Source organism: Mobula birostris, chromosome 7 (genome assembly GCF_030028105.1).
Source record: "Mobula birostris isolate sMobBir1 chromosome 7, sMobBir1.hap1, whole genome shotgun sequence".
In the NCBI taxonomy this organism is placed as follows: Eukaryota; Metazoa; Chordata; class Chondrichthyes; order Myliobatiformes; family Myliobatidae; genus Mobula; species Mobula birostris.
In genome coordinates, this window is record NC_092376.1 from 71,763,532 (window position 1) to 71,785,318 (window position 21,787).

Genomic DNA, 21,787 nt, shown 5'->3' on the forward strand with positions numbered 1-21,787 from the left:
AGCGCTGCTTTACCCTGCGCGTTTAAGGATTCGTACGCCTGACAGAGCCCTTTGTTTTTTTGAATCTCCATCGGATGCCCAGAGTTATCTGGATCAATTTTCACCTTCAACATCTTAATCGTAATTTTTAATTATCTCCGTTTGATCGGAGGTTGTGAATCTGTTGGGTTTAATTTTTGGTTGCTTTATATGGGCAGAAAATTTTATTTTTGATTAATTAATATGGTTACCAAACTTTCTTTCTAACTGCATCATTCCTTTCTTTTTCCTTGGGGATTCTAGGTGGTTATTCCCTCAGCATCATTTCGTGTATTTCCTTTGAGGCCTTAAATTTCGTAGTCTTTAAATGTACTTTTTTCTGTAGGTTTTCCTAACTAGTTTTATATTAATAATTTTGTTTCTTTTTTTTTTGGTTATCATAGGGTCTGTGGTCTGTTACGGTTTTCTTTATATTTTCTGGCTTTCTCTCTGTTTTATATCGTGTTTGTCTTAACTGTTCTTTTTTTTATTCTTTTACTGTTTTATAACTAGCTGATCTTTTTTTATATTTACACTTTTTAGTGAGCGTCTATCGGAAGTCATGGGGGTAGTTCTAGTGCTTCTTTCTGGCGGATCTGCTTTAGATTTAGCCTTGGGGTCATGGGGTGGGGGGTGGTGGGAGGGGCTTCACGTTTTAGTTTTTTTTCTTCTTGGGCTATTTACATTACCGAAGCATTGGTTGCGTTCTCCTACCCGTTATCTCTGGTTTGTTCTGTTCCCTTTCCCGGTTCGTGGGTCGAACTTATCGTCAATCCTCTTTTTTGCGGGTTGACTTTAGGGTTTATGGAGTCTATTATTAATTTTGTCTCTTGGAATACTAATGGTCTTAATCATCCTATTAAAAGGAAAAAAGTTTTCAAAGTATTCCGGAGACTTAAAGCACATGTTCTATTTTTACAAGAGACCCATATGCGGAGGGGGGACAGACTACGTTTTTTTAAATTCTGGAAGGGACAACAGTTTCATTCCAATTCTAACGCTAAGATTCGAGGCGTCTCTATTTTTATAGACTCCTCAGTTACTTTTGTACAACATGATATTATCTCTGATCCGAATGGTAGACTTCTACTGGTTAGTGGTCTATTATTCAATAAAAAGGTAGTTTTGGTTAACGTTTATGCTCCCAATATGGACTGTCCGGAATTTATAAATTATTATTTAGTCGGTTCCCGAATTTGAATGAGTTTTCATTGATCTGGGGCGGAGATCTTAATACTTGCTTATCTCCAGTTTTGAACCGTTTGGCTCCTCTACGGACCTTACCCAATAAATCTGCAACTTTGATTAACTCATTCCTCTCTGATTCTGGGTCGACGGACATTTGGCGTTTTTTGCATCCTCAGGAAAAAGATTTTTCTTTTTTTTCACATGTTCACCATTCCTATTCAAGAATTCATTATTTTTTTATTGACTCTCGGCTTATCCCTTCAGTGATTAAATGTGATTATGATTCTATAACCATTTCGGATCATGCTCCACTTAAGCTTTCTATTAAAATTCAGGTCAATACACAAAATAGTAGACAATGGCGTTTTAATTCGTTGCTGCTTCAGGACTGGGATTTTGTTAACTTTATGAATGAACAGATTGATTTCTTTTTTACAATCAACTACACAGAGGATATTTCTGTGAACATTCTTTGGGATACTTTTAAAGCTTATATTCGTGGTCAGATTATCTCGTATTCTGCTGCTTTGAGGAAGAAGTTGAAGCAGGAGGAGTTGGTAATTGTGGACAAGATTAAGGAAATTGATAAGAGATATATTACAGCTCCCTCTGAGGAGCTGTATAAACAAAGAACTGAACTTCAAATGGAGCACAGCTTATTACTTTCGTCCTCGATTGTAAACCAATTAAAGAAAACAAGAAGTGAATTTTATGTACACAGTGACAAAGTTGGTAAACTGTTGGCTAACCAACTGAAGTCTAATTATACTAAATCTCAAATTAATCAGATTTATAATCAAAATGATCGACTGATATTTGATCATGCGGAGATCAATCAAACCTTCTTTGATTTTTATTCTTCCTTATATCAATCTGAGTCTTTATGAGACTCTAAATATATGAATGACTTTTTAGATAACCTAGATTTCCCTGAGATTTCACAGGATATGTCTTCTATGCTTGATACTCCCATTACTACTGATGAGATTAAGAATGTTATTTCCTCTATGAACCTGGGGAAAGCTCCTGGCCCTGATGGGTTTACCGTGGAATTTTATAAGTTTTTTCTACCTTCATTATTCCCTTGGTTCTGTAGGGTTTTGGAGGCTTCATTAAAACTTGGTAAACTTCCCGAATCCTTTTATAGAGTGTCAATCTCTCTAATATTAAAGAATGATAAAGATCCTGCTCAATGTGCATCTTATATCTTTATTAAATGTTGATTCTAAAATTTTTTCTAAATTATTAGCAAACAGATTAGAAAAAGTACTCCCTTTTATTATATCGGAAGACCAAACGGGTTTTATTAAAGGTCGTTACTCTTTCTATAACCATTCGCACACTGTTAAATATTGTTTATACCCCCTCACAAAATGTTCCTGAGTGTGTTATCTCTTTAGATGCTAAAAAAGCTTTTGATAGAGTAGAATGGCTTTACTTATTTAAGGTGCTTGAAATGTTTAATTTTAGCTCGAAATTTATATCCTGGATTAAACTGTTATATCATTCTCCTATGGCCTCGGTCCGTACTAACTCTTTAAGCTCACCTTTTTTTCCCTCTTTTTCAAGGTACTCGACAAGGTTGTCCTCTTAGTCCTTTATTATCTGATATTGCATTAGAACCTCTTGCAATTGCCATTCGAGAATCTCCAAATATTATTGGGATAACTCGGGGCTTAAAGTCCCATAAAATATCACTCTATGCTGATGACTTACTTTTATATATTTCTAATCCTCAAAAATCTATCCCTGCTGCTTTAGATTTATTAGCACAATTTAGTCTTTTTTCAGGTTATAAATTAAACCTTAGTAAGAGTGAACTTTTTCCGATTAATAAACAACTTCCCTTGTATCATAACTTTCCATTTAAATTGATTAATAATTATTTTTCATATCTTGGGATTAAAATTACTTGTAAATACAAAGATTTATTTAAGACTAATTTTTTACCCTTAATTGATCATATTACTCAACTTTCATCTAAATGGTTTCCATTATATTTAACTTTGATTGGTCGTATTAATGCAGTTAAGATGCATTCATGGGAGAAATTCAGAGTTCAGCAGAGGAGGACAAAGGGCTTGATTAGGAAGGGGAAAAAAGATTGAGAGAAGACTGGCAGGCAACATAAAAACGGACTGTAAAAGCTTTTATAGGTATGTAAAAAGGAAAAGACTGGTAAAGACAAATGTAGGTCCCCTGCAGGCAGAAACAGGTGAGTTGATTATGGGGAGCAAGGACATGGCAGACCAATTGAATAATTACTTTGGTTCTGTCTTCACTAAGGAGGACATAAATAAACTTCCAGAAATAGTAGGGGACAGAGGGTCCAGTGAGATGGAGGAACTGAGCGAAATACATGTTAGTAGGGAAGTGGTGTTAGGTAAATTGAAGGGATTGAAGGCAGATAAATCCCCAGGGCCAGATGGTCTGCATCCCAGGGTGCTTAAGGAAGTAGCCCAAGAAATAGTGGATGCATTAGTGATAATTTTTCAAAAGTCGTTAGATTCTGGACTAGTTCCTGAGGATTGGAGGGTGGCTAATGTAACTCCACTTTTTAAAAAAGGAGGGAGAGAGAAACCGGGGAATTATAGACCGGTTAGCCTAACATCGGTGGTGGGGAAACTGCTGGAGTCAGTTATCAAAGATGTGATAACAGCACATTTGGAAAGCGGTGAAATGATCGGACAAAGTCAGCATGGATTTGTGAAAGGAAAATCATGTCTGACGAATCTCATAGAATTTTTTGAGGATGTAACTAGTAGAGTGGATAGGGGAGAACCAGTGGATGTGGTATATTTGGATTTTCAGAAGGCTTTTGACAAGGTCCCACACAGGAGATTAGTGTGCAAACTTAAAGCACACGGTATTGGGGGTAAGGTATTGGTGTGGGTGGAGAGTTGGTTAGCAGACAGGAAGCAAAGAGTGGGAATAAACGGGACCTTTTCAGAATGGCAGGCGGTGACTAGTGGGGTACCGCAAGGCTCGGTGCTGGGACCCCAGTTGTTTACAATATATATTAATGACTTGGATGAGGGAATTAAATGCAGCATCTCCAAGTTTGCGGATGACACGAAGCTGGGTGGCAGTGTTAGCTGTGAGGAGGATGCTAAGAGGATGCAGGATGACTTGGATAGGTTGGGTGAGTGGGCAAATTCATGGCAGATGCAATTTAATGTGGATAAATGTGAAGTTATCCACTTTGGTGGCAAAAATAGGAAAACAGATTATTATCTGAATGGTGGCTGATTAGGAAAAGGGGAGGTGCAACGTGACCTGGGTGTCATTATACACCAGTCATTGAAAGTGGGCATGCAGGTACAGCAGGCGGTGAAAAAAGCGAATGGTATGCTGGCATTTATAGCGAGAGGATTCGAGTACAGGAGCAGGGAGGTACTACTGCAGTTGTACAAGGCCTTGGTGAGACCGCACCTGGAGTATTGTGTGCAGTTTTGGTCCCCTAATCTGAGGAAAGACATCCTTGCCATAGAGGGAGTACAGAGAAGGTTCACCAGATTGATTCCTGGGATGGCAGGACTTTCATATGAAGAAAGAATGGATGAACTGGGCTTGTACTCATTGGAATTTAGAAGATTGAGGGGGGATCTGATTGAAACCTATAAGATCCTAAAGGGATTGGACAGGCTAGATGCAGGAAGATTGTTCCCGATATTGGGGAAGTCCAGAACGAGGGGTCACAGTTTGAGGATAGAGGGGAAGCCTTTTAGGACCGAGATTAGGAAAAACTTCTTCACACAGAGAGTGGTGAATCTGTGGAATTCTCTGCCACAGGAAACAGTTGAGGCCAGTTCATTGGCTATATTTAAGAGGGAGTTAGATATGGCCCTTGTGGCTACGGGGGTCAGGGGGTATGGAGGGAAGGCTGGGGCGGTGTTCTGAGTTGGATGATCAGCCATGATCATAATAAATGGCGGTGCAGGCTCGAAGGGCCGAATGGCCTACTCCTGCACCTATTTTCTATGTTTCTATGTTTCTATGTTTATTCTGCCAAAATTTTTATATATATTTCAGGCATTACCGATTTTTGTTCAAATCTTTTTTTGATAAAGTTGACTCTAAAATTTCTTCATTTACTTGGCAAAATAAAAACCCGAGATTGGGTAAAATACATTTACAGAAAGCCAAGAGAGATGGAGGTCTAGCATTACCTAACTTTAGATTCTATTATTGGGCAATTAATATTCGACATATGAAATTTTGGTTACTTGACCAAGATACACTATCCATTCCTAAATGGGTAGTATTGGAATTACAATCTGCTCAGGGCTATGCACTTGGCTCTATTTTAGGTTCCTCTCTTCCCTTTGATTTGAAATGCCTCAAACTGGTCTCTAACCCGATAGTTAAATATACCTTGTGTATTTGGTTTCAATTCAGAAAATTTTTTGATCTCAACCAATTTGGGCTAGCGATCCCTATTTTAGGTAACATTTTTTCCTCGTTCTTTCACGGATAGTGCGTTTCAAATTTGGACGACTAAGGGTATTTCACGGTTTTTGGATTTATTTTTAGATGGTTCCCTTATGTCTTTTGAACAATTATCTAATAAATATAATTTACCAAGAATACATTTTTTTTAGATATCTCCAAGTTAGAAATTTCCTAAGTACTATACTCTCTTCCTTTCCGACGCTATCTTCTACATATATTTTAGATACTATAATTAACCTTAATCCATGTCAGAAAGGTGTAACGGCTATTATTTATAATATTATTATGAAACTTAGGAAAGCTCCATTTGATAAGATTAGGTCAGATTGGGAACAAGAATTGGGTTCTATTATTTCTGTGGATGACTGGGGGCAGATTTTACAATTAGTCAATACTTCCTCTATCTGTGCTAAACATTCCCTAATTCAATTTAAAGTTGTTCATAAAGCACATATGTCCAAAGATAAATTAGCTTGTTTCTATTCTCATATTAATCCTTTTTGTGATAGATGTCCGGGGCAGATAGCCTCTTTAACTCATATGTTTTGGTCTTGTCCTACTCTGGAAACTTTTTGGAGAGACATTTTTAATAATATCTCAAAGGTATTGAATATAGATATCTCTCCTCATCCTATTACTGCTATCTTTGGATTACCTAAAATTTCCAGTAATCTTTCCCCTTCAGCCCGTGGAATGATTGCATTTCTTACTTTAATGGCGAAAAGATGTATCTTACAACATTGGAAAGAGCCTAATGCTCCAACTACCTTTTTTGGTTTCCCAGATGATATTATGCTTGAATTTGGAGAAAATTAGAAGTAATCTTTATGATTCCTCACTTAAATTTGAACAGACCTGGAGATCTTTTATTCAATATTTTCATTTAATGTAATTTTTTTTCTCTTTTGTTCCATATTTATATTCCCTTCTTGCCTTAACTGTTTTTAATGGAGGTCGGGTTTGAGGACGTGATTTTAAGTTCTTTAACTCTACCTGTTTCCAAGTTAGCCCATTGCTTTGCTTTGCTTTTAGTTTAGTTGCACGGTGGGTTTTTTTGGGGGGGTCTTTTTTGGGGGTTTTTTTTTCCTTTTCTCTATTGATATATATATAAAAATTAGTATACTATTATTTTACCATATTATTTTATGTTTAAATTTCACTGTTTGTATCAATTTTTTCTTCTGTATTAATATCTCCTGTAATTTCTAACAGTGTATTAGTGCCTTTATGGTTTACCCTTTGTAAACTTATTCAATAAAAAGATTTAAAAAGAAAGAAAGAAAGAAAGAATTCTGGAGTGCCCCGAGCTGTAATAGCATTGTGCTAACCGCTACAGTATCGTGTCATGGTATCATGGAGATTAACGTAATGCTAGTACAGCACCAGCAACTTAGGTTTAATTCCTGCCACTGTCTTTAAGAAGTTTGTATGTTCTCTTTGACCATGTGGCTTTCCTCCAGGTGCTCCAGTTTCATCCCACAGTCCAAAGACCTATAGTTACTAGGATAAATAATCACATGGGTGTAATTGGGTGGCATGTGCTCATTAGGCTGCAAGGGCCTTTTGACATGTTGTATCTCTAAATAAACATTAGAATTTTTAACAGGGTGTTTTCAATGGAAGTGGCTTGCATTGCAATACTTCTCTTGATCTTCCTGTCATCTTTAGTCATAAGCAAGTGTTTTGAGTTTCTTTTTTTTAAACCAGCTTCTAGGGCACAGTATTTTCACACATATGTGGAGTCAAATGTGTGTATTCTAGTTCTTGCTGATCAGATTATCTACTCTGCTGATTTAGTTAACTTTTGGTATTTCACTTTGAAATGGGTTTAGAGTGTAACAATAATAAAAAAAAAGACCGATAATTAAAATATTTGTTCTGGAAAGAATTTTAAGTTTGATATATTGAACTATTTAAAAAAAAGACTTCTTCTGTGTTTGCATTTCAAAGACTTTCCTTTCTTTATTCAGGTATATCAAAACTCGCAAAAAAGCACTACTCATTGAGAAAAAAAGGGCAATAACAATTGCACACCTTCCACCACCTCCAACCAACCCCTTTGCTGTAAGTATTTTTTTAAAGTATTTTTCTTAAGTAACTTAAAAATACAGTCCATTGTGAAGCAAACTTATTATCTTGCTATGTGAGAAGCATGTATTCAAATACAACCCATACCAAATTAAATCTGAAGTCAGAATACTATTAGTTTTTTAAATGCTAGGTCCTGACAAACTGGATAGATTTGTCAGTACATATTGTAGGAGATTGTTGTTTTAAGAAAAATGTAGATGCAAACTGTTCCACTGGAAAATTGATTTTAAAAATGCCTAGTTTCAAATTTGCTTTTCTTGTGCTGATGATTGCAGAATTATCCAACACCATTCGAAATTCTTAACTCAACCTGTGTAGTAAAATTGAAATCATTTGTATTTTATCTTTTTTAAAAATTTTGCTCTCTGCATGTAATATCAATGGTGCTTACCCACTGAAAATGTGCTGAACACCTTGTTTGCCTTTTCAAAGACTGATGGCTGTAACAATTTAACAGAAAAAGTAGTTAGTTCTTTAATAGGAAGCTTCTAATTGTTAAATTTTCACATGTTATATTAAATATTTAACTTTAGAAGGTCTTTTACAGATAACATTATACAAGACCTTCTAATGTCCAGGGGAACTTGTATTTTGATGGATATGACTGTTGCATGACAATAAAACACATCAGTTCTTAAATTAGTTTTGAAGAGTTGTTGAAAATGGGCTTGGATAGGGAGAATAAGAGCAGATGGATAATTGCAACATGACTAAAGTTTATGATTAAGATGACATCAGTTAACACCAACATTGACTTCTTGGCCTGCTTGGGTCAATTTGAATTTATTGCCATATACACAAATACAGTGAGCTACACAATGAAAATCTTGTTTGCAACAGCATCACAGGCATGTAGATTCAGAGAATTTTGTGTCTTTTTTAAAAAAAATAATTAAATAAGGTTGTCTGAAACTGTACCTGCTTGTTAACTGATTTAATAGGGACTGTCTGCAAGTGATATTATAGTCTTTAAGAGACTGGAGCAAAGACATTTGAGGTAATTTGAACAGTATGATGCATGTTTTTGTGGATATCTAATTGCAATTGTATAATTATTTTCCTGAGGCACTTTTATAATAATTTTAAATTATAGGATCTAGAAGTTCCAAGATACCCAACAGTGAAGATGTATGATATTGACAGCTTCTCTGCCACACACTATCATCTGCCTGAGCCTTATGTGAACAGGGAAATGAACTCAAAACAGGTATCTAATATGTATACAAGTGAGTGTAATTTAATAGTAATTGAGAATATAAAGCTCTGCAGTTAAATATTTGGTCCATGTTGGTGCTTATGCTTACTTGACCATTCAACTTTCTTTATCTAATTCATTCAGTAGAAGCCATTATTCTGATCCTTTGTTCTTACTTGTTCATTCTGTAATTGTATCTTTTTCTTTGGTAGCAAGCAACACACTCAGGGTAATGAGTTTTTAACCTGAGTTCTCTATTTGACTGCTTACTAGTAATCTATTAATTCTATCAAAAATTATTGTCTTTGAGAGATTGCCCTTGGTTTAATCTAGTCTTTTCAAGACAAATGAAACGAAGCCTATCCTACATTACTTTTTGGTCTAATCTTTAAACCCTCTCTGTTACTTCTATTGCCTTTCTTACCCCAGACCACTTAACCCCCCTGCAGCACATTTTTATCTCTCATTCTTATCATTGCTGTGTGCCTGTAGAACATTTTGCTTTTCCTCAATAATTTAAATGCAATTTAAATAATTTAAGTAATTGGGTTGGGTGCAGAAAATTTATCCAAATGGCCCTGTGCATTCTTGTGATGGTGAAAGTCTTCCATAACGTGTAAAAGCTCTGCAGCCAGTATTCCCTTTCCAGCTTCTGACAAAGGGGAAAACTGGGAACTGTGCTTTGCTTTCTGTTAAAATGACTGGTGATTTTAATAGTTACAGTATTCAGAAAGGTATTACAGTTGAAAATATTTTTGACCCTTAAACTAAAATTATCATTGAAAAATAACGTGCTTTCCCCTGTGTCTCTTCATTCACATCTGGAATTTCCATTGAGATCAGTGGATCACAATCCATGCCTGATCTGGAGTAGGATCAGAGTGGTGATAGGGGGAAATTGTAATAAGGCAGGAATGTGCTTAATGGACACAATAGAAGCACTGTCTCTCATCGAGTGGGTCCTGGACTTGATCATGGGACTCTGGTATTTCTGTTCTATTTTCCTCATCGAAGCACCAAGCTTAGACAGAAAAAAAAATGTTTAAATGTTTCCTTTTCTGTCATTTCCTTATCCTGTCGTAATCTTGTCATTGAAAATGGTGGAGGACCTAAGCAGGCCAGGCAGTGTCTATGGAGGTAAATGAATTGGGCTGAGACCCTTTATTAGGACCGGAAAGGAAGGAGGCAAAAGCCAGAATAAAAAGATGGGGGGGGGGTGGGATAGGGAGGGAGGGAGCATAAATTGGCAGGAAATCGATGAGGGAGAAGGTAGGTAAGTGGATGAAATGGAATGATACTATGATCACTTGCCTTAATGTTTCCCTTCATTTTTGTAATTTTTATTTGTATTATTTGTTGTTTCGTTCTTCATTACTATACCTGCCATTTGCTTTTTGTTATTAATACAATACCTTTGTTTCTTTTCCTCTCTTGCCAGTTTTAAATATATGGAGCTCTGCAATGTTTGTATATCATTCATGAAACTTTTTAAATAGCAGTTCATCTGTACTATTTTTGTTGTCTTGCCTATAATTTGTTATCTGTTTTCTATAACATAAACATCATTGGATATAACCCGCTACTCAATATCCTAACTTTTTACCTAAACATAATTTCTCAGCTGGCAATGGAAATTTACTGTGTCATATGTGTTTTATTTGACTAAAGCAATCCTTTTCAATAGGTTAGTGCTCGACTGACTGCTGAAAAGGAAGAAAAGCGTTTAGAGGAATTGAAACAGGAGGCTGAGATGGAAAGACAAGAGCAGCTTGAGAAAGCTAGATTGAGAGGCAGTCGTGCTCTCCAACTAGTTCATTTGATGCAGGTAATTAAGACAGCCCCTTAAGTGAGGGAGCAAGTTTTGAACAATGTATTATCAATAAGTTTATTTCGAAAGATGTAATCTGACAGTTAAAAGGGTTGTATGGTATTCACACTGTATTGCGAATTATAAACTAGCATCTTGTGATCAATTAGGCACAAGATCCCTGATGTTAATTTTCAGTGACACTTGTGTAACTAAGTTGTATTTTACAAACCATTAGCAATGTAGTTATTTGATATGCATCTGGAAACTTAGACTCTGGCGTATAACTCTGGGCATTCAAAGCAAATTATGGAGCCAAATGTGAAGTTGTATCACAGCTATACTGTATATTCTACTACTGAATAAGTAATTGCTGTTCTTCATGTTCATAGACCATAAACAAGGAGTGCTAGTAAATGTAATGCATAATTTAAAATTTTTGTCCAAATTAAATTTAATTTCAGTTTGATATCCCAGTTAAAAGAGATATAGGTGGGTACTGAAAACTTGCTGTAATTTACATTAGCCTCATTACTACATTTTTTTGCATAAGTAGTTGAAAAATATTGCATTTCACAAATTTGTGATATTATTGAATAGTGTGAAGTGCATCAATATGTATTCAAAAGCATTTATTCATCTATTCTTGTAGGACAAAGAGAAACTGATCAAGGAGCTGGAACAAATGCAGCTTGCAGACTTGACCCATAGAAGGCAGGCAGTGTCTCAAATGCCACAGCAGCTGTTTGAACCACCATATAGACGAGTGGAGATAAACAAGGATCGGCAGAAAGAGATGGAAATTGCATTTGAGGATATGTATGCTGATGATAAAAGTAAGTTCAAGAATATTTAAGTATGGTTAGTTTGAAAGTTATTGCTGTGAAACAATTAAAAAAAATTATTGGGAATTTAGTGGAAAGATGTGAAATGAAGTTCTGGAAATTTTTGTGTATGAGCACTTGCATTCTACTCTTACTAAGAATTTGTAGACCTTTTTAAAAACAACTAAACATGACAATTTGAAAGGTGAAAGATGCAAATTTTATCAGATTAAGACAGGTGGACAGCTGTTACATTGTAAATTCATGGAGTTGGAATGGTGTGGGGGTCTGTAGGATGGATGAAAATTGCAAGGTGGTAAAGCAAAACTTGCATAACTTGAACTCTTGATTTTCTGGGTTTGAGGAACTGATGTGCAAAATTTGATCATGCAGTACCTTAGGAGGATTACTTGGGGTGTTATTTTGATGCATATGAACTACTCATAATAGAAATAACTGTTTTGAAAATAAAATCATTCTGTGTAGGTGTCATTGGTAATCCTTGTATATTGTATTGAATTGACTTTATTACTTGCATCCTTCATGTACATGAGTAAAAATCTTTGTTACGTCTCTGTCTAAGTGTGTAATTTATAGTGGCTTATATTAGTGTGTACAACAGGACAGTCATTATAACATAGAAACACAATTGTATCAGCATGAATTAATCAGTCTGGTGAAAGAAGCTGTCCTGGAGCCTGTTGGTCCTGGCTTTTACGCTGCAGTACTGTTTCCCGGATGGTGGCAGCTGCAACAGTTTGTGATTGAGGTGACTCGGGTCCCCAGTGATCTTCGGGCCCTTTTAACACACCTGTCTTTGTAAATGTCCTGAATAGTGGGAAGTTCACATTTACAGATGCGCTGGACTGTCTGCAGAGTCCTGTGATTGAGGAAAGTACAGTTCCCATACCAGGCAGTGATGCAGCCAGTCAGGGTGCTCTCAATTGTGCCCCTTTAGAAAGTTCTTAGGATTTGGGGGCCCCATATCAAACTTCAACTGTCTGAGGTGAAAGAAGTGTTGTTGTGCCATTTCATCACACAGCTGGTATGCACAGACCACGTGAGATCCTTGGTGATATTTATGCCGAAGAACTTAAAAGCTGTTACCCCTCTCAACCTCAGATCCATTGATGTCAGCAGGGGTTAGTCTGTCTCTATTCCTCCTGTAGTCCACGACCAGCTCCTTAGTTTTTGCGACATTGAGGGAGAGGTTGTTTTCTTGACACCACTGTGTCAGGATGATGACTTCTCTTGAGGCTGCCTCATTATTATTTGAGATTAGGCCAATCAGTGTAGTATCATCAGCAAATTTAGTTAGCACATTCGAGCTGTGGGTGGAGACACAGTTATGGGTGTTTCGAGAGTAAAGGAGGGCACTTAGGACACAGCCCTGAGGGGAACCTATGATGCCCATTTTAAATTTGATAAGTGCTCACTAAGCTACTGCAGCAGGCAGTTAGGCCATTGGACCATCCAGTTAGGAAAATTTTTCTTTAAAGAATTTGTCTGTTAGTACAGTAACATGTAGAGTGGTGTGTGAAAAAGAAGATACTTAGTTCAATTATAGAAACCAATAAATAATTCTTGCATTTCCAAGCAACTTTGAACTTCTAATTGGCTGCATGAAAAAGCCTTGGTATTTCTTGCTATCTGTCCCAACCCAAGCATAAGATCTATGTATTGACTGCAAGTTCAGTGTGTGCAGGATGCTGATATTTACAGTGGCATGCAAAAGTTTGGGCACCCTGGTCAAAATTTCTGTTACTGTGAATAGCTAAGTGAGTAAAAGATGAACTGATTTCCAGAAGGCATAAAGTTAAAGATGACACTTTTTTTTGTAATTCATTTTTTTATTGAATTTCATCATCAAACATTTCCATAAGATGTATTTCAGATACTTACATGTATATCATATCATATTTGTCACAAATCTCCACATGATATTTATACACTTATAGCAAGGAGAGGAAAGAAAGAACAATCAAGAAAGTTATGTACAGAGTAGGGAGTGATTTTTTTTTAACAGCGTATTCATTGACTTGTGAGAATAAAATCAGTCCTATGAGGTGTTATGTAGTTAAACCATTTTTTTCTCGTATGAGTCAAATTGTTCTAACTTATGATTAACAGATGCTGTTATCTTCTCCATTTTGGAAATGTCCATTGTAATTTCCATCCATACATTTAAAGTGGGGCTCTCCTGTGATAACCGTTTCCTGGTAAGGGTCCTTTTACCAGCCACCAGCAGTACATTCATTAAATATTTATCTCTTTTCAACCATTCTTGAGGTATAAACCCAAAATATATGGTCTTATTTTCTAAGGGTATTTCACATTTAAAGATGTCTTGTAGGGCATTCAGTATCCCGCTCCAATAGTCTTTGATAACGGGGCATTCCCAGAAAATATGATAAGGCTTTGCATTTTGATTTCCACAATTTTTCCAGCAAGCAGGGGGGTTACTATCATAATGGGACTTCTGAGAGGGTATAATAAAATATCTTATCAAGTTTTTCCACCTGAACTCCCTCCATTTCTGTGAACTGGTACACTTCCATTGATACCTCCAAATTATTCTCCAGTCTTCCACAGATATTATTATCCCTCCTTCCTTCTCCCATTTTGTTTTAATGTATGAAGTCGATTGCGTTTGAAGATTTGACAAAACCTTATAAACGCTTGAAATTATTCTACTACAGTTGTCTGAATTGTATGCTTTTCTAAATAGCTCTATCAGACATGTACTTGCCTTGGTTACATTTTTAACCGTCCTATTAACATACTGTCGCATCTGTAAATACCAGTAAAAGCCTTGTTTTTCTAATAAGTGTTTCTCTTTGAGCATTTCAAAACTGAACAGTGTTCCTTCTTTCATTATATTGCAAATAGCTGTTATTCCTTTAGCTGTCCAGTCCTTAAATCTAGCAACCTGTTTATTCAGCATAAAATCCGAGTCATATGCACACCATTTAAGAATTGCAGTGTCTCTCTCTAGTTTATATTCTTTTATAATAGTTTTCCATATCAGCCAAAATTGCCTGTATGGGGATGGAAAGTATCCTCTCCTCAATGTTTTTCCATTGAACGTCATATGATGGGTTGCACCAGCATATCACGGCTCTCAACTGTGCTGCAAAATAATAATCTCTAAGAGAAGATAGGCCCCATTCTCCCTCTCCCCCCCCCCCCTTTTCCTTGGCTAATTGCAAAGTTTTGAGATGAACCCTAGGCCTTTTACCTTGCCATATATATCTTGATAGCATCTTGTTCCAATCATTGAATTGATTTTGGTTAATCTCTATTGGTAGGGTCTGAAAGAGATATAGTAGTCTGGGCAGTATATTCATTTTAATAGATTCATTCCTTGAACTGAGACCAAGAAAAGGAATTAGGTTCCATCTTGTTATATCTTCCTTAAATTTTTTTTATATATAGGCTGATAACTGCATTCTGATAATTTTGCCAAATCTTTTGGCATAAGGATGCCCAAATATTTGACGGACTCTGTTTGTCATGCCCAAGGATATCTACTTTCAATTTCTCTTGGTAGGCTATAGTTATATGAAAGTAGTTGGGTTTTATCTATGTTGATCTCGTATCCTGAGAATTGGCCGTATTGTTCAAAGAATTGCATCAATTTAGGTAAAGAGTATGTTGGTTTTCCTAGATAGGTCAAAATGTCATCCGCGTAACAGGCCAGTTTATGCTCTGTCCCGTTAATAGTAATTCCCCTGATATCTTCATTTTGTCTGATGTATTGAGCTAATGGTTCCAGATATAATGCGAAGGGTAGTGGTGACCATGCACACCCCTGTCTCGTGCCCCTTTCTAGGGTAAAACTATTAGGTAAATATCCACTGATTTTAATCCTGGCAGTAGGATTGTTGTATAGTGCCTGTATAGTTTTAATAATTGTGTCATGTAGACCAAATCTATGTAAAACTCTAAAGAAAATGCCAATTAACCGAATCAAATGTGTTTTCAGCATCTACGCTTATCACTATTTCTTCAATTTCATTTTTTTTAATATGATCCATAATGTGAAGTGACCTTCGTATATTGTCTTGTGTTTGGCGTTGTTGTATAAAACCTGTCTGATCATTACGTATCAGTGTGGGTAGAAACTCTTCTAATCGTTTGGCCATGGTGGAGGTAAATAATCTATAGTCTACATTAAGAATGGATATTGGTCTAAATGATCCACATTCCATTCGGTATAGCTGAGATCATCGCCTCCTTCCAGCTGGGTGGCATTTGCGCCTTTCTTAGGGTCCAGTTCAGTGTGGGGAGTGAAATGGGAATTAACTCACTTCTGAACTCTTTATAGCTGTATATCCATCTGATCCTGATGACTTGCTTAATTTAAGCCTACTAGTTGCAGTTTTTAGTTCAGCTTCAATTATGTCAGCAGTCATCGTTCTATTTTATTTTTTTGCTTAAAGTGGGTAACTCTAAAGGATTTAGGAATGTGTCAATTTGCTTCCCCCTGGGACTTTGGAATATAGGGTTTTGTAAAACATTTCAAAAGCTTCTTGAATTTCATTTGGCTTATTTTTCTTATCACTTTTGTTCTTGGATCCCTTATTCTATGAATTGTATTTTCTACTATCTTTTTTTCAGTTTCCATGCGAGTATTTTCATAGATTTAGATTTAGATCCACTTTCATAGTGTCTCTGTTTCAGAAACATAAAATTTTTTTCTAATTTCTTGTGTAGCCAAACTATTAATTTCATTCCTAATTTTTAAATTTCCTCCAGTGTATCCTGTGCCAAACTCAATTTGTGTTTTTTTTTCTAGTTCCTTCGGCTTATTTTGTAATTCCTCTAATGTTTTATTCCTTTTTTTTTTCTTATATGAAGATATCGCTATAATTTTCCCTCTTAAGACAGCCTTCAGAGTATCCCATAGACTGGGAGGTGAAACCTCTCCATTATCATTGAATTCTAAGTAAAGACCAATTTCTTTTTTAATTTGTTCCTTAAAATAGGGATCATTGAGTAGACTTGAATTGAGGTTCCAAATAGTATTCTTCGGTTGTAGGTCAAAAGCAACAGATAAATATATAGATGCATGGTCACTTACGTCTATTGTCCCAATTTTACAGGTGATTATTTTGTCCCTATGTTTTCCAAAGGTTATGAAATAGTCTATTCTTGTATATGCGGAATGGCGTGCCGAGTAATGAGTGTAATCCCTTCTGTCGGGGAAAAGGCCCCTCCATATATCAATTAGACCAATATCCTCAAAAAAAGTGTTAACTTTCTTATGTAAGGACTTTGTTTCATAAGTTTTTCTATTGGAAAAGTCTGATTGTAATTGTAAATTTAGGTCTCCCCCACATATCAAGAGACCTTCTGTTTCTGTTACCATAATATTAGTAATTTTCTGAAAGAAACTAATATCACTTCCTGGGGGTGCATATATATTCAATAAAGTAACTGGATTTCCATCTATATTCCCCCTTACCAGAATATATCTGCCCTCCTTATCTCCCATTTCGAATACTTTTTCAAAGTTTAGCTTGCTTGAGATGAGAATCGCAACTCCTCTCCTATGTTCTGATTTATATGAGGAGAAAAACAAATTAGTGAAGCCCATTCTCTTTAATTTTCCATGGTCATTATCACTTAAATGAGTTTCCTGTAAATATACTACATGGGCTTGTTCTTTTTTCATTTTGGATAGAATTTTACTGTGCTTGACTGGATTCAACAGCCCATTGACATTAAAAGAAATTAATTTTACTTTGTCCTTAGCCATGTATATTTATCTGTTAGTATATCATTGAAATTTGCAGAATATAACTTAAACTATCTACTCCCTGAACAAATAAGAGCCAAGAAACACAAATAATTTTAAAAACAAAAAGTAACGAAGGTGTGATTCCAAGGCTGGGGTCTCTAGATGACCCTGGGTTGGGCTAGAAGAAATGTCTAGCCGTGGGGGATACCTGTGAGTTGAGGGCCCCCGTTGCAGTACCTATAAAAGTAAGTTTTTGAAAAAAAAACTATGTCCATTACACAGAAATGATTTCCCTGTGTATTCCTCCCATGTATATATTCTTATTTAGGTGGGGGGAAAAAAGGAAGGAATAAATGAATTTTAAAAAATTGAGTAATATAAAATCCACATTATAGTACGTATTTCTTGAGATTGGTATATCATCGTCTATTTTGGCTTCTGTTTAGTTTATCAGCACTTTTAAAGTTAGCCAAACCTTTATTTATTTAGGTCTTTCATAGTCTTGTGTACCTCAGCAGTATTTGACTTCAACTGCCTCTGTTCCAAAGATCTAGTTTATCTGAATCTTTTTTTCACAGCAACATCCTCATAACTCACCTCCGTACTCCCTTAAGTACAATTACATCTTTGTTATAATGTGGTGATCAGAATGGTATGCAATACTCCTGTGGTCTGGCTGGTATTGTATGCAATTCTAGCATTACTTCCCTGTTCTTGTATTCTGTATGTCAGCAGATAAAGAAAAGCATACACACAGTTTCTTAACCAGTTTATTGTCCTATCTTGCCACCTTTAAGTATGTGTGGATAATGATTGCAGGGACCTTCTACATGTACAGGTTTCCCCCGCCATCCAAAGGTATAGCGTTCCTATGTAAGCCGGAATGTTGTAAAGCGCAGAAGCAGTTACCATTTATTTATATGGGAAAAATTTGGGAGCGTTCGCAGACCCAAAAAATAACCTACCAAATCATGCCAAATAATATATAAAACCTAAAATAACAGTAACATATAGTAAAAGCAGGAATGATAATGATAAATACACAGCCTATATAAAGTAGAAATACTTTTCTACAGTCGTTACCGCACTGTCCACTGTAGCAAAAATCTCATGCAGAAAAAAGTGCTCTCAGCAGAAACACTCTCTCCAGTAACCTTTATGCTATGAAGCTGCCAAAACATACCAAATAACGCGTAAAAATACACAGCCCAGATCAGAGGCCACAATCACCACTGGGGTGGTGGGACACTGAGGTGTCATCTCATCGTCGTATGTTTCCATCAAGGCAGGCAGGTCATCTTCTATATCTGCCTGCCTCGATGTTGAAGGTAGAGGTTCGTTGTCTGCTGTGGCTGATGTGGAAGGCTTGAAAAACGACAGTATGCTTGACTGCTTAGCCTCACGCATTTTTCTATCATACAGTTCTTTGTAAGCTCTCAAACCATCCTGCAAATATGCCCTAAACCTACGTACCCTTTCAAAATTAAAGTCGTACTTTTCTGCAATCATTGCAGCGAAAATCTCATGCAGTTGCTTCACGTTCAGTTCCTGGATGACTTCACTTTCAGTCCATTCGCTACTGCATTTGGTTTCGATTGTTATCCTTTCCTCTTCCAATTGCATCAGCTCTTCATCTATCAGTTCTTGGACATCGGATACCAAACCTCTTCAACATCATCTTCATCAACTTCCACAAGCCAAACTCATTTTGTCCTTACTTCGTTCACCGTGATCAAAAGGCTTAATTATGTTTAGTTTTACGCTAAGTGTAACACCCTTACAAGCGTTTTTAGGCTTTTCTGATACCTTGGAACTCATCTTGCAAACAGATGCTCAAAATAAATCGACATAAAGCACAGATGCCCACAGGCACGTATTTAAGCAATGCTGGCTAGAATGCAGTTCCGGGGGAGGAGCTTGGCTGCTCGGGGCATGCACTGCCTTTTTTGTAACAGTGAAAACACCTTCTGTTAGCGAAAACAGGTAACTAATGTAGGTCTTTCGTAACAGCAGGGTGTTTTAAAGCAAAGGTTCGAAAAGCGGGGGACACCTGCATTGATGTTGAGGACTGTGTACAGAGGGGAAAAAAAACAATTAACCTGGTATAGGACTACACTTGTATGTTTTTCATTTACAGTGTTTTGAAGGAGGTTTTTTATAATTAATAATTTGAGTTAGTGCAGGTTTGAAATTGCTGCAGAGGTTCAGTGTAATGGAATTTCCTGATCTAATTTCTTTCATCACCAAGGCACATCCGACATCTTTTGAATAAACATTTGCTCTGCTTGGTCTTGTCAGTTTTGTTTATTACTATAATGAAGAATTTTGAGATCTTTTGCTCCATTTACGATGCTATATAAATAATTCAGAATACAAAGCCTTATAATTTTGGTATTGCCCTTGTTTTTGTATAACTTTGTGCCTTGTATGATGTGCAACTTTTGTTTGTTTCATAATTTTAGAAATAATGGACTTGTTTATAAGCCATAAAATCATTTTCTAAATCTTTCCTTTCAATATACTTTGTTGTTGAAAACCATTTCAGATATTTTGGCCGTATAGGTCTTTTAGTTTACTCACTTCAGTGCTCTAAATAGTTTGTGCTTTTTATCTCGTGCACGGGTTGTCATGAATGATACTTTGTCTGTATGCAGATTCCAGGTCAAATGTTAGGTAATTTGTGACAGATTATTGTGATGTTTAGTAATTCTTCCTTTATTTTACTCAGAAATCAAAGGTGATGTGTTATTACGTCTTGAGCCTGAACCATTACCAGCCCCATCTGTTGAAACGCGGGATGAAGATTTAGATCTCTCTGTGGAACTGGAAGGATTTCAAGAGGAGCAATGTGCAAAAGATGATCAAGAAGAATCTGAGATTAAACACTTTAGAAAAACAGAAGGTAATAAATCCAAGTTCAAAGTAAATTTGTTATCAGAGAACATGTATGTCACTATATACAACCCTGAGATTCATTTTATTGCGGGCATACTCAGTAAATCTAAAAATCGGTGAAAAGTAAGAGAAAATCTGCAGATGCTGGAAATCCAAGCAACACAACACAAAATGCTGGAGGAGCTATCTATGGAAAAGAGTACAGTTGACATTAGGGTCTCAGCTTGAAACATTATCTGTACTCTTTTCCATAGATGATGCCTGGTCTGCTGAGTTCCTCCAGCATTTTGTGTTGTTGCTTAGAATCAATGAAAGACTGTACTGCACCAAATCCTATTAATATGATTATTATCTCTAAAATACTTGAGTGAAATAATTTATAGTGTTCTGGCAGGGATATTTGCCTGTGGCAAACACATTGTGACTTGCTGTATTAGATTTCTTCATACATATTTAGATGTTATTAAAAAATGGGTGCATTCAAAGGTGCTGGGAACGTTAGCTAGAAAGAGTATAGCTTGGGCTTCATGGGACAGTGGTGAACAATAGGGCAAACATGATATATCCTAAACCAAAGTGAAACAACTTTGAGAATTAAAGAAAATTAATTCATCTTAAATTAATGTCTCATCAATTACAGGAATAGAAATGGTGAAAAGGAAAGTATAGGTTGAGTAGAAGTCAAAGGAATTAAAAAAAATCTTGCATCACCTTGGAACTTGAAACAGATTCTATTCTGTCAATTAACTGCTCAGCAATTATTATCACGTAATTGAAATGTTTCTTATACTGCTAATTATTATTGGCATTCTGTGGAAAGGGTAATCAGCAGTTAATATGGAAGTACAGTAACTTAATGAAGATGTTGAGGGGATCATCCTGTTTTCACAAAGCTAATGCTGGAACAACACAAACTGATCAGCTTGTGTTGAAAAGCAAAGAAAAAAAGGCATTGGAAGTAGGAATTAAAAATTGGGATCTGGAGCAGCATCTGGATGACCTTTGGTGTTGGGGATCTGGAGCAGCAACTGGATGATCTTCGGCTTATACGGGAGAGTGAGGATATAATTGGTCAAAGTTACAGGAAAGTAGTCACCCCAAAGTTGCAGGAGGCAAGTAGCTGGGTAACTGTCAGGAGAAATGGAAATACGGTTAGAGCAGCGCATGCCTGTGGCCATTCCCCTCAAAAACAAGTATACTGCTTCAGATACTTTTGTGGGGGATGACTTCCCGAGAGAATGCCACGGCGACCGGGTTACAGGCACCAAGCATGGGTCCATGGTGCAGAAGGGAAAGAGGGAGACGAAGGGAACAGTAGTGAAAGGGGACTCTATAGTGAGGGGAATAGACAGGAGATTCTGTGGACGTGAACGGGATACCCAGATGGTATGTTACCTCCCAAGTGCCAGGGTCAGGGATGTCTCAGATCATGTTCACAACATTTTGGAGAAGTGGGGGGAACAGCCAGATGTCTTGGTACATATTGGTACCAATGACATAGGAAGGAAAAGAGAATTTAGAGAACAAGGGAGAAAGCTGAGGAGCAGGACCTCCTGGGTAGTAATTTCTGGATT

General features: G+C 36.6%; 1 protein-coding gene across 9 annotated transcripts in view; it reads left to right on the forward strand.

Moving 5' to 3' along the window:
* The window catches only part of cep295 (centrosomal protein 295), a 102,021-nt gene that overhangs the window by 13,473 nt on the left and 66,761 nt on the right, over nt 1-21,787 (forward strand). For all 9 annotated transcript variants that reach the window (XM_072263380.1, XM_072263385.1, XM_072263384.1 and 6 more), the window contains exons 5-9: nt 7,629-7,722; nt 8,843-8,956; nt 10,629-10,769; nt 11,404-11,587; nt 20,047-20,220. In XM_072263380.1, the coding sequence (XP_072119481.1) occupies nt 7,629-7,722; nt 8,843-8,956; nt 10,629-10,769; nt 11,404-11,587; nt 20,047-20,220 (707 nt within the window). The remainder of the gene's footprint in view (nt 1-7,628; nt 7,723-8,842; nt 8,957-10,628; nt 10,770-11,403; nt 11,588-20,046; nt 20,221-21,787) is intronic.